The following is a 16,716-nucleotide window of genomic DNA, read 5'->3' as shown; positions in this document are numbered from 1 at the left end:
ATCCATGGCACAGGTGATGAGATCCTGCTGTCCTTGGCAGTGAGGGACCACAGAGGCTTCCTGCCCTCTGGTATGTGTAAGGATCAGGAAAGGTTAATTGCAGCAGAGCTGGAGATGTGACTGGAATCTGTGCTAATTCTGCCCTCCCCAGATGCTCCACATAGCTGAGCTGCCTGTCAGTGTGCATCCAATGATACCATTGCTTGGATTCCAGGCATGCCTTGAAACAACTTCCAGGCTCTTTCAGAAGGCTGGGAGCAAGCAATCAGCACAGCCCTGACATCCCAGCCCAGGATGAGTCTTGGTTTAGTTTCCAATGCACACACAGAGATCCACTCAGGCACAGCCAGGCACATGCCCAGGCAGCCCTCTGCCACAGACACCAAATCCCTCACCCCTGACAGAACAAACCTGGCTCAGAATCACAGAATGGTAGGGGCTGGAAGGGACCTCCAGAGATCATCCAGTCCAAGCCCCTGCCCCAGCAGGGTCACCCAGGGCAGGTCACCCAAGAACACATCCAGGTGGGTTTTGAAAGCCTCCAGAGAAGGAGACTCCACAAGCTCTCTGGGCAGCCTGCTCCACAGGTGCTTATTGCTTTGATGGAGAGAAGCTCTTGGGAGGATCAGGTGACTTTGAAGATGTTAAGCATCTACCCTCCAGGGCTTTCAGCTTGGGGAGGTAGATTTGGTAGATTTAGAAGAGATTCTTCAGGGTGAGGGTGGGGGAGACACTGGAACAGGTTGCCCAGGGAGGCTGTGGATGCCTCCTCCCTGAAGATGTTCAAAGCCAGGCTGGATGAGGCCTTGGGTCACCTGGTCCTAGTGAGAGGTGTCCCTGCCCATGGCAGGGGGTTGGAACTGGATGACCTTTAAGATCCCTTCCAAACAAACCCAACCCAACCCATCCCATTCCATGCATCTATGAATCCCATCCTGATCCTCTCTTCCAGTCCAGACTCTTTCTGCCACCGTGCTGTTAGGATCTAATCCTTTCTTCATTTTCCTCACAGTTCTGGCTTCCAGCCTTGATAGGACCCCCACAGCCCTGTCCCTCTCAGCCCTGGGTTCCAGCCCTGGTAGGACCCCTGCAGCCCTGCCCCTCTCAGCCCTGGGTTCCAGCCCTGGTAGGACCCCTGCAGCCCTGCCCCTCTCAGCCCTGGGTTCCAGCCCTGGTAGGACCCCCCCAGCCCTGCCCCTCTCAGCCCTGGGTTCCAGCCTTGGTAGGACCCCTGCAGCCCTGCCCCTCTCAGCCCTGGGTTCCAGCTCTGGCAGGACCCCTGCAGCCCTGCCCCTCTCAGCCCTGGGTTCCAGCCTTGGTAGGACCCCCACAGCCCTGCCCCTCTCAGCCCTGGGTTCCAGCCCTGGTAGGACCCCTGCAGCCCTGCCCCTCTCAGCCCTGGGTTCCAGCCCTGGTAGGACCCCTGCAGCCCTGCCCCTCTCAGCCCTGGGTTCCAGCCCTGGTAGGACCCCTGCAGCCCTGCCCCTCTCAGCCCTGGGTTCCAGCCCTGGTAGGACCCCTGCAGCCCTGCCCCTCTCAGCCCTGGGTTCCAGCCTTGGTAGGACCCCCACAGCCCTGCCCCTCTCAGCCCTGGGTTCCAGCCCTGGTAGGACCCCTGCAGCCCTGCCCCTCTCAGCCCTGGGTTCCAGCCCTGGTAGGACCCCCCCAGCCCTGCCCCTCTCAGCCCTGGGTTCCAGCCCTGGTAGGACCCCTGCAGCCCTGCCCCTCTCAGCCCTGGGTTCCAGCCCTGGTAGGACCCCTGCAGCCCTGCCCCTCTCAGCCCTGGGTTCCAGCCCTGGTAGGACCCCTGCAGCCCTGCCCCTCTCAGCCCTGGGTTCCAGCTCTGGTAGGACCCCTGCAGCCCTGCCCCTCTCAGCCCTGGGTTCCAGCTCTGGTAGGACCCCTGCAGCCCTGCCCCTCTCAGCCCTGGGTTCCAGCTCTGGCAGGACCCCCACAGCCCTGCCCCTCTCCTGCTGCAGTGTCCCGGCGTTGTTCTCAAGGTGTTAGTCTTGTGCTTGAGGCTGCTGAGCCTCCTCTCATGCGCTGTGCAGGGTGTCCTCAGGGGGTGCTGCCTCCGGGCACTCTGCTTTGCGGGCTGCACATAACCCTCCCACGGCTTCCCACAGCGGTTGCTGGCTGCTCCGCTTAGCAAACGGCTGCGGCGCTCTGTGGCGCCCTCCAGCGGAAACCGGTGGGATTTTCCCGGTGGGAATTTCCCGGTGGGAAGCCTCATGGATTCCAGGGGAAGGAGATCTTTATCAAGAGCCAACCCACAGCTACCGATGCCTAAGGAGCACTTGGAGAGCAGCTGCCCTGAACCACCTAGAACACATCCAAGGGATCAGTGAGCACTTGCTTAAGTGGTGAATAAAATCCAAGCTGTGCATTTCCTTCTGCTGGGGAGGACTTAGGAAAGATGTTGAGATGCTGGAAGGTGTCCAGAGAAGGGCAAGAAAGCTGGGGAGGGGTCTGGAGCACAGCCCTGTGAGGAGAGGCTGAGGGAGCTGGGGTTGCTTAGCCTGGAGAAGAGGAGGCTCAGGGGAGATCTTCTTGCTCTCTCCAACTCCCTGAAGGGAGGTTGGAGCCAGGTGGGAGTTGGTCTCTTCTCCTAGGCAAGTAGCACCAGAACAAGAGGACACAGTCTCAAGCTGTGCCAGGGGAGGTTTAGGCTGGAGGTGAGGAAGAAGTTCATCATAGAAAGAGAGATTGGCCATTGGGATGTGCTGCCCAGGGAGGTGGTGGAGTCCCCATCACTGGAAGTGCTTAGGAAGAGACTGGATGGGGTGCTTGGTGCCATGGTTTAGCTGATCAGATGGTGTTGGGTGATAGGTTGGACTGGAGGATCTCAAAAGTATTTTCCAACCTGGTCTATTCTATTCTATTCTATTCTATTCTATTCTATTCTATTCTATTCTATTCTATTCTATTCTATTCTATTCTATTCTATTCTATTCTATTCTATTCTATTCTATTCCATCCCATCCCATCGCATCCTATCCTATCCTATCCTATCCTATCCTATCCTATCCTATCCTATCCTATCCTACCCAGTCCAGAGCCTCTGCTGCCAGGCTCTGGATTTAAAGATTGAAAGCATTTTCAGGCTGCAGTTATTGGAGTCAAGAGAAGGACCATTTCTGCAGGGACCCTTTAACTCCTGTTGGTGGTTTTTCCTTCCTTGGTCTTCCCCTGCAGCCCAGCAATGGCATCCACCAGCTTGCAAGGTGGCTACAGCAGATCAACTGCAGGCTAAGGCAGGCACATAACACACATGTGGTGAAGTGTGACACGGTCAGCAAGGAAGGAAAGAGCAGGAAATAGGTCTGGGCAAACTACAGCATCAAAGAGATAAAATGTCCAGGTCCAAATTCTTTCTCCTGTGTGAGTCCTTTTCCCTGCCTCTGCTCAGAGCTGGCTGCTCATTCCTGTTTGACCTGCACTCAGCTGCTAAAATCAGGATGAACTCCTTCTGCTTTGCAGCCAGTTCTGAGCTCAGTGATGCTGTGGGGATAGCAACAGGCCTAGGCTCAAGGTCAGTTAATTCAGAGCTGTGACCTGGCCATCCAGGTGCTCCTGTGACAGCAGCCCAGAGAACAAGGGCATGGCTTGAAATTGGAGCAGAGCAGATGCAGATTGGATGTGAGGAACAAGTTCTGCACCATGAGGCTGCTGCAACACTGCCACAGGTTGCCCAGGGAGGTGATTGGGGCCCCAGCCCTGGAGATATTCAAAGTGAGGCTCAACAAAGCTCTGAGCAACCTGATCCAGTGGAGGATGTCCCTGCTGACTGGAGGGGGGGTTGGACTGGATGAGCTTTGGAGGTCCCTTCCAACCCCAACTCTTCTATGGTTCTATTTGTGTCAGGTGCTGTGGGAGTCTTCCTGTGCTTCCTTTTCACTTTGTGGTGAGCCTTATCCCCAAAGGCACAGCAGTGTCACAACAGCTTCCCCTGCAGGGTGGAATGGAATGGAATGGAATGGAATGGAATGGAATGGAATGGAATGGAATGGAATGGAATGGAATGGAATAGAATAGAATGGAATGGAATGGAATGGAATAGAACAGAATAGAATAGAATAGAAATAGAATAGAATAGAATAGAATAGAATAGACCAGACCAGGTTGGAAGAGACCTTCAAGATCATCGTGTCCAACCCATCAATCAATCCAACCCACCCAAACAGCTAACCCATGGCACCAAGCACCCCATCAAGTCTCCTCCTGAACACCTCCACTGATGGGGACTCCACCACCTCCCTGGGCAGCCCATTCCCATGGGCAATCACTCTCTCTGTATAGAACTTCTTCCTAACATTCAATCTAAACCTCAGCTGGCACAGCCTGAGACTGTGTCCTCGTGTTCTGGTGCTGGCTGCCTGGGAGAAGAGACCAACCCCCAGCTGGCTCCAACCTCCCTTCAGGTAGTTGTAGAGAGCAAGAAGGTCACCCCTGAGTCTCCTCTTCTCCAGGCTGAGCAACCCCAGCTCCCTCAGCCTCTCCTCACAGGGCTGTGTTCCAAGCCCCTCTCCAGCTTTGTTGCCCTTCTCTGGACACCTTCCAGCAAGTCAACCTCCTTCCTAAACTGAGGAGCCCAGAACTGGACACAGGACTCGAGGTGTGGCCTAACCAGTGCAGTGTCCAGGGGCAGAATGACCTCCCTGCTCCTGCTGGCCACACTCTTCCTGATGCAGGCCAGGATGCCATTGGCCCTCCTGGCTGCCTGGGCACACTGCAGGCTCATGTTCAGCCTACCATCGACCAGCACCCCCAGGTCCCTCTCTGCCTGGCTGCTCTCAGCCACTCTGCCCCCGACCTGTAGCTCTGCCTGGGGTTGCTGTGGCCAATGTGCAGCACCTGGCACTTGGATGTGTTCAATCTCCTGCCCTTGGCCTCTGCCCATCTGCCCAGCCTGTCCAGGTCCCTCTGCAGAGCCTCTCTACCCTCCAGCAGATCAACTCCTGCCCCCAGCTTGGTGTCATCTGCAAATTTACTGCTGATGGACTCAATGCCCTCATCCAGATCATCAATAAAGATGTTAAAGAGCACAGGGCCCAGCACTGATCCCTGGATAGAGTAGAATAGAACAGACCAGGCTGCAAAAAGACCTTTGAGATCATCGAGGTGCTGCATGGGGCAGGGTTTGCTGTGAGCTGTGCAGGCTGGCACTGGCTGTGCTGCCAGAGCAGGTGGGACCTGGAGCACTACTTATCAAGAGCTCCACAGAGCAGCTGAAAGGCAAACACTTTGCTCCCAGGCCTGAGTGGTTCAGTGGGGCTGTGACCTGGAATAAAAGCTAGGAACAATCCCCCATGTTTGAGTACACCAAGGGCAGAAACAGCACCTCCCTAGCTCAAACAAAATGAGATGGCAGGGAGTTGATATTGAGGCCCTTTGCAGAGGTCTTGGGAGAACTGTTTGCTCTCCCACTGAGGGCAAAGCTGCTGAGGTTGTGACTTCCAGAATCAGGAGGCAGCAGACACTAAAAAGCTAGTTGAGAAGCTTTAGCTCCCAGGACCACAGCTCACAGCATGACAGGGGTTCACAGAATCACCAAGGCTGGAGGAGACCTCAAAGATCATCAAGGGATGGTGACTCCACCACCTCCACCCTGGAGGTGTTCAAGAGGGGATTGGATGTGGCACTTGGAGCCATGGTTTAGTCATGAGCTCTGTGGTGACAGGTTGGACTCGATGGTCTTTGAGGCCTCTTCCAACCTTGGTGATTCTGTGATAATCAGCTCCTGCCCCAAACTTCTCTCCAAAGCACGTGGGGCACTCAGCAAGTGGGCACAGCTCTGTGCTCTGGCAGTGTGGCACAAGATGGTTCTGTTCTGGGAGGGTCTCCTCCAGCTGGGTTTGAGCAGAAAGCTCTCTGAGCAGCCACACCTGTTCCAACTGCTGCCCATTCCCCCTGGCCCTGCAGAATTCCAGGCTGTTTGCAAATGCTGGCAGCACAGATCTGCTCCCTCCCTCTATCTCTCCATCTGTTTGCTCCCTCCCTCCAGTACATAAGGTGAGTCAACACCTGAACAGGCCAGGTGCTGATGCCAAAGGGAAGTTCTCCACTGGAAAAGAAAACCCTCTTCTGTTACTTTTTGTCACTGGCATGAGGCACAGAGGGATGCCCAGGCTGTGCTGCAGCTTGAGCATGGGTCAGTGAGAGCTGCATGAGGTTCAACAACTCACAGTGCAAGGTCCTGCAGCCCACCAGCCCCAGGCATGACTCCAGGCTGGGGGCAGAGTGGGTTGAGAGCAGCCCTGAAGAAAGAGCCTTGGGGGTGCTGGGTGCTGAGCAGCTCCCCAGGAGCCAGCAGTGCCCTCCTGCAGCCCCAAGGCAGCTGTGTGCTGGGCTGCAGCCAGAGCAGGGTGGGCAGCAGGGCAGCAGAGGGGATTCTGCCCCTGGGCTCTGTTCTGCTCACAGCTTACCTCCAATCCTGCCTCCAGCTCTGGGGTCCCCAGCAGGAGAAGGACACAGAGCTGTGGAGTGAGGCCAGAGGAGGCCACAAAGATGCTCCAAGGGCTGGAGCAGCTCTGCTGTGAGCACAGGCTGAGGGAGCTGGGGCTGTGCAGCCTGCAGAGGAGAAGGCTCCAGGGGGACCTCAGAGCTGCTGCCAGGAGCTGAAGGGATCCTGCAGGAAGGCTGCAGAGAGACTTTTGCTGAGGGTGTCTAGAGCCAGGCCAAGGGGGAATGGTTTGAAGGTGAGGCAGAGCAGGGTTAGAGTGGAGCTGAGGAAGAAGCTCTTCGGTGTGAGGGTGGTGAGAGCCTGGCACAGGCTACCCAGGGAGGCTGTGGCTGCCTCCTGCCTGGGGGTGTTCAAGGCCAGGCTGGGTGAGACCTTGAGCAGCTGAGTCTGGTTGAGACCTGTCCCAGCCCATGGCAGGGGGGTTGGAGTGGATAATCTCTGAGGCCCCTTCCAGCCTGAGCCATGCTGGGATTCTGTGAATGCACCCAAGGGAAAAGCATCTCCTCTGCAGGGAAAGCAGCAAGGACAGCTCCATTCCCACTCTGCTTTTGGACAGAGCAAGAAGGCAAAGCACTTTAATTATTGCATCCTCTTTATTTGTCCATCACAGGGTTGCTTCACTCAGAGCTTGGGGTAGGCAAAAGAAGTTCTGTCCTGGTTGGAGAACTTGGCCACCACCACATCAGCATGCAGAGAGCCAAGCCAACTCCAGCAGCACTGCCAAACCCCAGACTATTGGATCTTCTCACAGATCTTAATGCCCAGAATGCTTGGAATCCCTGCACTGGCACAGCCCTGATCACTCAGAGGTGCTACAAGAGAGGAGAGAATGAAGATGGAATCACTGACAAGATCCCTGGGTCCAGCAAAGGAAACCCACACACAGTTCAGCCCCCAGCCATGGTCCTGTTGGAGGCTCCTGGTGCTCTCAGTGGGAACCTTCCATGGTGTCACTCAAAAGGGTGCAAATAGCTGCACTGCTTTAAAGCACCTCTTGTGCTCCTCCTTTCCCATAAGCTGCACACAGCAGCTGGAACACTGGCCTGCAGGAGATGCCCAGTGGATCACTGGGACATAGGTCACCTGCAGGAGATGCCCAGTGGACCATTGGGGCATAGGTGACCTGCAGGAGAAGCCCAGTGGATCATTGGGGCATGAGTGGCCTGCAGGAGGTGCCCAGTGGATCATTGGGGTATAAGTGGCCTGCAGGAGACGCCCTGTGTGTCACTGGGGCATAAGTGGCCTGCAGGAGATGCCCTGTGTGTCACTGGGGCATGAGTGGCCTGCAGGAGATGCCCTGTGTGTCACTGGGGCATGAGTGGCCTGCAGGAGATGCCCTGTGTGCCACTGGGGCATAGGTGACCTGCAGGAGATGCCCTGTGTGCCACTGGGGCATGAGTGGCCTGCAGGAGATGCCCTGTGTGCCACTGGGGCATGAGTGGCCTGCAGGAGATGCCCTGTGTGCCACTGGGGCATGAGTGGCCTGCAGGAGATGCCCTGTGTGTCACTGGGGCATGAGTGGCCTGCAGGAGATGCCCTGTGTGCCACTGGGGCATAGGTGACCTGCAGGAGATGCCCTGTGTGCCACTGGGGCATGAGTGGCCTGCAGGAGATGCCCTGTGTGTCACTGGGGCATAGGTGACCTGCAGGAGATGCCCTGTGTGCCACTGGGGCATGAGTGGCCTGCAGGAGATGCCCTGTGTGCCACTGGGGCATGAGTGGCCTGCAGGAGGTGCCCAGTGGATCATTGGGGCATAAGTGGCCTGCAGGAGATGCCCTGTGTGCCACTGGGACATGAGTGGCCTGCAGGAGATGCCCTGTGTGCCACTGGGGCATGAGTGGCCTGCAGGAGATGCCCTGTGTGCCACTGGGGCATGAGTGGCCTGCAGGAGGTGCCCAGTGGATCATTGGGGCATAAGTGGCCTGCAGGAGATGCCCTGTGTGCCACTGGGACATGAGTGGCCTGCAGGAGATGCCCTGTGTGCCACTGGGGCATGAGTGGCCTGCAGGAGATGCCCTGTGTGCCACTGGGGCATGAGTGGCCTGCAGGAGGTGCCCAGTGGATCATTGGGGCATAAGTGGCCTGCAGGAGATGCCCTGTGTGCCACTGGGACATGAGTGGCCTGCAGGAGATGCCCTGTGTGTCACTGGGGCATGAGTGGCCTGCAGGAGATGCCCTGTGTGCCACTGGGACACAGGTGACCTGCAGGAGATGCCCTGTGTGCCACTGGGGCATGAGTGGCCTGCAGGAGATGCCCTGTGTGCCACTGGGGCATGAGTGGCCTGCAGGAGGTGCCCAGTGGATCATTGGGGCATAAGTGGCCTGCAGGAGATGCCCTGTGTGCCACTGGGACATGAGTGGCCTGCAGGAGATGCCCTGTGTGCCACTGGGACATGAGTGGCCTGCAGGAGATGCCCTGTGTGTCACTGGGACATGAGTGTCCTGCAGGAGATGCCCTGTGTGCCACTGGGACACAGGTGACCTGCAGGAGATGCCCTGTGTGCCACTGGGGCATGAGTGGCCTGCAGGAGATGCCCTGTGTGCCACTGGGGCAGAAGTGACCTGCAGGAGATGCCCTGTGTGCCACTGGGGCATGAGTGGCCTGCAGGAGATGCCCTGTGTGCCACTGGGGCATGAGTGGCCTGCAGGAGGTGCCCAGTGGATCATTGGGGCATAAGTGGCCTGCAGGAGATGCCCTGTGTGCCACTGGGACATGAGTGGCCTGCAGGAGATGCCCTGTGTGCCACTGGGACATGAGTGGCCTGCAGGAGATGCCCTGTGTGTCACTGGGACATGAGTGTCCTGCAGGAGATGCCCTGTGTGCCACTGGGACACAGGTGACCTGCAGGAGATGCCCTGTGTGCCACTGGGGCATGAGTGGCCTGCAGGAGATGCCCTGTGTGCCACTGGGGCAGAAGTGACCTGCAGGAGATGCCCTGTGTGCCACTGGGGCATGAGTGGCCTGCAGGAGATGCCCTGTGTGCCACTGGGGCATGAGTGGCCTGCAGGAGATGCTCTGTGTGCCACTGGGGCATGAGTGGCCTGCAGGAGATGCCCTGTGTGCCACTGGGGCATGAGTGGCCTGCAGGAGATGCCCTGTGTGCCACTGGGGCATGAGTGGCCTGCAGGAGATGCCCTGTGTGCCACTGGGGCATGAGTGGCCTGCAGGAGATGCCCTGTGTGCCACTGGGGCATGAGTGGCCTGCAGGAGATGCTCTGTGTGCCACTGGGGCAGAAGTTGGGCACAGCTGCTCCCCAGTGGCTTGGCTTCCTCTGACACCAGGCTGACCCCTTTGGACCAGCTGCTGCAGACACTGAGCTGCCTCCTGGCAAGCAGTGGCCTTTACCAGATGTTTCCAGAGCATCCCAGAGCCTCCTGCTCTCCATCCTGCTAGGCATTTACTCCTCCCTACCCCAGGGCACCATCCTGCTGCCCCAGAGCTGCCACCTGGCCTTAGGTGCCGAGGGCAGGAAGGTGGCTGAGCAGGGCAGCAGGGGCACAGCCAGGTGGTGGCCCTGTGACTTACCCTGAGTCTTTGCCAGCTCGTAGAGGGGCAGCCCCGAGCAGAGCTGCTTGATGTGCTCCCCGTAGCGGAACCAGTTCTTGAGGTTCCCAAAGAGGGAATGGCCAGACTGGAACTCTACCCACACATTGTTTGGAGAGTAGATGGACTTCATTGTCTGGGAAGAAGAGGAGAGGCAGCATTCAGCACTGAAGCTTTGCTCCCATTCTTGGAGACCCCCCCCCCCCCAGATCTAAAACCATAACAGGGTTTGGGTTGGAAGGGCACTTCCAAAGCTCATCCAGTCCAAGCCCCCAGCAGTCAGCAGGGACATCCTCCCCTGGATCAGGTTGCTCAGAGCCCTGTCCAACCTGATCTGGAATGGTGGCCAGCAGATGCAGAGAGGGGATCCTGCCACTTTGCTCCGCTCTGGGGAGGCCTCACCTGCAGTGCTGTGTGCAGCTCTGGAGCCCTCAACACAAGAAGGTCATGGACCTGATGGAGAGGGTCCAGAGGAGGCCATGAAGATGATCAGGGGGCTGGGGAACCTCCCTTATGGGGACAGGCTGAGGGAGCTGGGGCTCTTCAGCCTGGAGAAAAGAAGGCTCTAGGGTGACCTTAGAGCATCCTTCAGTACCTGAAAGGAGCTACAAGAAGGCTGCAGAGGGACTGTTCCCAAAGGCCTGCAGTGCCAGGAGCAGGGGCAATGGTTAAAGCAGAGCAGATTTAGACTGGACTGGATTTAGTTCTGCACCATGAGGCTGCTGCAACACTGCCACAGGTTGCCCAGGGAGGTGGTTGGGGCCCCAGGACTGGAGATATTCAAGGTGAGGCTCAACAAGGCTCTGAGCAACCTGACCTAGTGGAGGATGTCCCTGCTGAGTGCAGGGGAGTTGGACTGGATGAGCTTTGGAGGTCCCTTCCAACCCCAACCCTTCAATGACTCCATGGGGCCTCACCTCCCTTTGCCTCACACAAATCATTAACTGGAGAAACCAACCCAAATGTTCCCAAGCTATTCAGAAGTGAGCTTGGCCAGAGACTAGCTCTGCCAGCACAGCAAAGCTGCTGTGTTAGTTGGCAGGGAAGTGCTGCTACTGCCAGGCTGTCATGAAATGGGTCAGAAGGGAAGGCAACATCTGCAGTCACCTTTGCCTGCACAGGAGAAGTCAAAGGCTGGGCAGAGCCAATTCATGCCTAAATCCTGCTCTGCAAACAGAGTTATTCCAAGTTATCTCAGGCTCAGAACATCAGCATGACAAGACCAGAAAGGCAAAGGCACCACCTCAAAACAGACCAGTGGCCTTGCTTCCAAGGGCAGGAGACCTCCCAGGTCTGGTCACACTAACAGACCCCCACAAACCCACAGCTGGGCCAGGGCTGCTCATTAAGAGCATGCTCCATATCATGCTGCCTTGAAGCTCTGTCTGGTCAGGTCTGCTTATCACTGCCAGCACAGTGCAAGGCACTGCTGAGAGCAGCTGGGCAAAGGCAGAGCAGAGAGCTCCCACCACAGCCTGCTCACACAGGAGCTCTTCCCCTGCACACTGCAGGTTTCCCTACAGTCATAGAATCATAGAATCAATAAGGCTGCAAAAGAGCTCAGGGATCATCCAGTCCAACCTATCACCTAACACCTCATGACTAACTAAATGGCTCCAAGTGCCACATCCAAGCCTTTTTTGAGCACCTCCAGGGACAGGGACTCCACCACCTCCCTGGGCAGCACAGCCCAGTGGCCAATTCCTCTTGCTGGGAAGAACTTTCTCCTCACCTCCAGCCTAAACCTCCCCTGGCACAGTTTGAGACTGTGTCCTCTTGTTCTGGTGCTACTTGCCTGGGAGAAGAGACGAACCCCCCACCTGGCTACAACCTCCCTTCAGGGAGTTGGAGAGAGGAAGAAGGTCTCCCCTGAGCCTCCTCTTCTCCAGGCTAAGCAACCCCAGCTCCCTCAGCCTCTCCTCACAGGGCTGTGCTCCAGACCCCTCCCCAGCTTTGTGCTCCAGACCTCTCCCCAGCCTTGTGTCCCAGACCCCTCCCCAGCCTTGTGCTCCAGACCCCTCCCCAGCTTTGTGCTCCAGACCCCTCCCCAGCCTTGTGTCCCAGACCCCTCCCCAGCCTTGTGCCCCAGACCCCTCCCCAGCCTTCTGCTCCAGACCCCTCCCCAGCTTTGTGCTCCAGACCCCTCTCCAGCCTTGTGCTCCAGACCCCTCCCCAGCTTTGTGCTCCAGACCCCTCCCCAGCCTTGTGCCCCAGACCCCTCCCCAGCCTTGTGTCTCAGACCCCTCCCCAGCCTTCTGCTCCAGACCCCTCCCCAGCCTCCTTGCCCTTCTCTGGACACATTCAAGTGCCTCAATGTCCTCCTCGAGCTGAGGGCCCCAGTCAGTCACCTTCCTCTCGAAGGCCAGGCGCCCGATCTCCTGCAGCTCGGGGATGTACTTCTCATCGATCTTCAGGATGAAGCAGGCCTTGCGTGAGAACAGCCTGGTGGCAATGTACCCCTGGGAGAGAGAGAGGAGAGAGTCAGCTGATTGATTGCTCTCCTGCTGGAAAGCAGCTCCATGGAGAGAGACCTTAGAGTCCTGGTGTGCAGCAAGTACCCTGCAGGACAGCATCCTGGAGTGCATTAAGGGAAGTGTGGCCAGCAGGGCTGGGGAGGTTCTCCTCCTCTGCTCTGCCCTGCTGAGACCACACCTGGAATACTGTGCCCAGTTCTGGGCTCCCCAGGTCAAGATTGAGAGAGACCTGCTGGAGAGAATCCACTGGAGGCTATGAGGATGATGAAGGGACTGGAACAGCTCTGCTGAGGAGAAAGACCAAGAGCCCTGGGGCTGTTTAGTGCAGAGAGGAGAAGGCTGAGTGGGATCTGAACAATGTCTATGAATACAGGAGGGGTAGGGGTCAGGATGAAGGTGCCAGGCTTCAGGTTATGGCTGAAGTGCAGCACCTGGCACTTGGATGTGTTAAATGTCATCTTGTTGGCCTCTGCCCATCTGTCCAGCCTGGCAAAGTTCCTCTGCAGAGCCTCTCTGCCCTCCAGCAGATCAACTCCTGCTCCCTACTTGGTGTCATCTGCAAATTTGCTGATGACTGACTCAATGCCCTCATCCAGATCATCAATGAAGATATTGAACAGGAGCTCTGAGGGAGTTTTTAAACTCAGAAATTATTGTAGTGGAGTCTCACTCTAAGTTGTCCTGAAACAGTGTTCCCTTGAGGACTGCCCTCACCTTTCCTCCCCTTTGGCCATCTCTTAGCTTCACCCCCATGATGGTCCAAGTGCCAGGTGCTGCACTTCAGCCACAACAACCCCAGGCAGAGCTACAGGCTGGGGTCAGAGTGGCTGGAGAGCTCCCAAACAGAGAGGGGCCTGGGGGGTAGTGGTTCACAGCAGCTGAACATGAGCCAGCAGTGTGCCCAGGTGGCCAAGAAGGCCAATGGCATCCTGGCCTGCATTAGGGACAGTGTGGGCAGCAGGAGCAGGGAAGTCATTGTGCCCTGTACTCAGCACTAGTTAGGCCACACCTGGAGTCCTGTGTCCAGTTCTGGGCTCCTCAGTTTAAGAAAGACATTGAGAGACTTGAAGGTGTCCAGAGAAGGACAACAAGGCTGGGGAGAGGCCTTGAGCATAAGCCCTATGAGGAGAGGCTGAGGGAGCTGGGGATGTTCAGTTTGGAGAAGAGGAGGCTCAGAGGTGACCTCATTGCTGTCTACAACTCCCTGAAGGGAGGTTGTAGTCAGGTGGGGGTTGGTCTCTTCTCCCAGGCAAGCAGCACCAGAACAAGAGGACACAGTCTCAAGCTGTGCCAGGGGAGGTTTAGGCTTGAGGTGAGGAGAAAGTTCTTCCCTGAGAGAGTTGTTGGCCATTGGGCTGTGCTGCCCAGGGAGGTGTTGGAGTCCCCATCCCTGGAGGTGTTCAAGAGGGGATTGAACGTGGCACTTGGTGCCACAGTTTAGTAGTCAGGAGGTGTTGGGTGCCAGGTTGGACTTGATGATCTTTGAGGTCCCTTCCAACCTGATTGATTCCATGGTTCTGTGAAGGCCAGGCAGATTCTTACATTTACTTACTTTTGAGTAGTCAAAAATGGTGTCAGAGGAGTAGACGCCAGAGCGGACGTGGACCTCGACGATCTGATTCTCGCTGTGGATAGTCATCGTCCCTGCCACAAAGGAGCTGCCAGGCTCATGCAGGACGAAGCTCTTGGGCACAAACACAAAATCATTGTTCATCAGCTGGCTGGCAGCCTTCAAGAGGTGTAAGACAAGCAAAGGTTTTCTCAAATCAAATGAAAGAATGGGAGGAAATGGCCTGAAATTCTGCCAGGGGAGGGCCGGGTTGAATGCTCGGAGCAATGTCTTTGCTGCAAGAGTGGTCAGGGGTTGGCACAGGCTGCCCAGGGAGGTGGTGGAGTCCCCATCCCTGGAGGTGTTCCAGAAACCTGTGGCCATGGCTCTTGGGGCCATGCTTTGGTGTCCATGGTGGTGTTGAGTTGCTGGTTGGACTGGATGGTCTCAGAGGCTTGTCCAGCTGAGACAATTCCATCATTCTATGACATAAACTATGGCTGCTAGGTCATAGCAAACCTAGCACACTGCTGGGTAAATAGCAAACCCCTTAACGGCCTTCTAGCAATGTCAGGAGGCTCTCAAGGTGGAGGTTAACCATGCAAGAGTGCATTGGGGTGAGAAAGGAGAGGACAGGCCCTGACTGCAGGTAAAGGAAAACAGCATGGGGCATTCCAGCCATGCATGGCAGCAGGGACAGGCAGGAGACTGCAAGACTGGCTGGACAGGGCTCTGGGCAACCTGATCTAGTGGAGGATGTCCCTGCTGACTGCAGGGGGTTGGACTTAATGACCTTTGGAGGTCTCTTCCAACCCAAACCATTCTGTGATTCTGTGAAGAGCCTCCAAGCTTCATTCAGCTTGAGCTGAGGGGATGGAGGCACCCCCAAATGTTGTGCTGCTCTGCACCTGCTCAGAACTGTCTCTTTGCTTCACATCACTGTCACCTTGCATCTTGTCAGTTCCTTCTGTGCTCTGCCTCCTCTTTTATTCACCCCCTGCCCAGAGGTCCACTCCAAGCTGAATGAGCCAGCACTGGAAAGCCTCTCAGACTACTTACTTGCAGTGCAGAAGTCTGAGTCCAGAAGACTCCCAGCAAAACGAGAGCTGCAGCCTGTGAAAGGAATAAGATGCTCAGAGGAGAGAAACACCAGGCAGGGCCAGACAAACACCTTCCTCATGAGCTGGAGGAAGCAGCTGCAGCATCAGTTTGAGCAGTGGCCACTCAGCCCCTGCTCCAGCTGACAGCATTTGCAGTTCTTCATTGCAAAACTCCTGCTCTTGGGCTCTTGTTTTTGGTTGGAACTGAAAAAGCAGAAGGGTAGCTTACCCACGGCAGGGTCTGCATTGCTCACAAGTCACTCCTTGCTGCCATGCTAATTCCTGATTGCCTCTAAGACCCAAATTAGCAAATCACAGCATCCCCCTTCCCCCCCTCCCTTCTGAGCTGTCATCCAGTCCTGCACTCCTAGCTCGAGTGACGCTTCCCCTGACTCCAAGAGGATGACAGCACAGGCAGCTAGTGCAAGCTCCCCACTGAACAAGCCAAATGAAGGGCACACAGATGACAGCAGCCCCAGTACTGCACCACCTGAGCATCTTCTCTATCCCTTTGCTATTCAAATCAGGCTCTTGCAGCAGCACAAATGGATATACTCACAAAGCCGTGCATTTTCCTGGCAGTTTAGAACCAGAGGCTGCAGCAGGTAAGAGTGCAAGGGAGTCCCAGAGACCTTCAACTTTTATACCTTGCTGGAGGTGTGGGAAACACTTGTCAGGACTTTTCTTTGTCACTCCAGCAGGTCAATATCTGCACAGCAGGCTGTGGTAAGCCTCCTATCTGATTTTTGGGCTGGCACAGATAACCTGGCCCTGATATGCTGCATGCATTTAGTAGGCCAGCTTTTGAGACATGAATCACTCCACAAATGGCCTTTATTTGCTGCTCCAAACTGCAGAGGAGTTCCCACTCCTTGCTGCTTCCATTTAACAAATATTTAACAGGATATTGTCCAGAACAAAAAAGGCATCAGGAATAACTCTGCTATTCATTCACACAAACTGCATTCTGTCTTCTGAATCACAGGATCACCAAGGTTGGAAGAGACCTCAAAGGTCATCAAGTCCAACCTGGTACCACAGATCTTATGACTAAACCACAGCACCAAGTGCCACATCCAATCCCCTCTTGAACACCTCCAGGGATGGGGACTCCACCACCTCCCTGGGCAGCACATTCCAATGGAGAACAACTCTCTCAGTGAAGAACTTTCTCCTCACCTCCAGCCTGAACTTCCCCTGGCACAGCTTGAGACTGTGTCCTCTTGTTTTGGTGCTACTTGCCTGGGAGAAGAGACCAACCCCCACCTGGCTACAACCTCCCTTCAGGGAGTTGTAGACACCAAGAAGGTCTCCCCTGAGCCTCCTCTTCTCCAGGCTAAGCAACCCCAGCTCCCTCAGCCTCTCCTCACAGGGCTGTGCCCCAGACCCCTCCCCAGCCTTCTGCTCCAGACCCCTCCCCAGCCTCCTTGCCCTTCTCTGGACACCTTCAAGTCTCTCAATGTCCTTCTTAACCTGAGGAGCCCAGAACTGGACAGAGGACTCCAGGTGTGGCCTAACCAGTGCTGAGCACAGGGCACAATGACTTCCCTGCTCCTGCTGGCCACACTGTTCCTGATGCAGGCC

General features: G+C 56.4%; 1 protein-coding gene across 1 annotated transcript; it reads right to left on the bottom strand.

The window, feature by feature from the left end:
* Positions 1–7,037: 7,037 nt before the first annotated feature.
* GKN2 (gastrokine 2) lies at positions 7,038–15,779 on the bottom strand. Its single transcript, XM_068156526.1, has 6 exons — positions 15,692–15,779; positions 15,092–15,145; positions 14,036–14,167; positions 12,358–12,468; positions 9,992–10,145; positions 7,038–7,275 (listed from the first exon to the last, which is right to left on the bottom strand). Exons 1-6 carry the CDS (start codon positions 15,701–15,703, stop codon positions 7,196–7,198), a joined length of 543 nt encoding a protein of 180 aa, XP_068012627.1. The 5' UTR covers positions 15,704–15,779; the 3' UTR covers positions 7,038–7,195.
* Between the last annotated feature and the right edge of the window lie 937 nt (positions 15,780–16,716).

Source organism: Melanerpes formicivorus, unplaced genomic scaffold, assembly GCF_026170545.1.
Source record: "Melanerpes formicivorus ecotype bairdi unplaced genomic scaffold, bMelFor1.0.p_v2 SCAF_34, whole genome shotgun sequence".
In the NCBI taxonomy this organism is placed as follows: Eukaryota; Metazoa; Chordata; class Aves; order Piciformes; family Picidae; genus Melanerpes; species Melanerpes formicivorus.
Note: the sequence above shows the minus strand (reverse complement) of the source record. Positions and strands in the feature narration are given on the sequence as shown.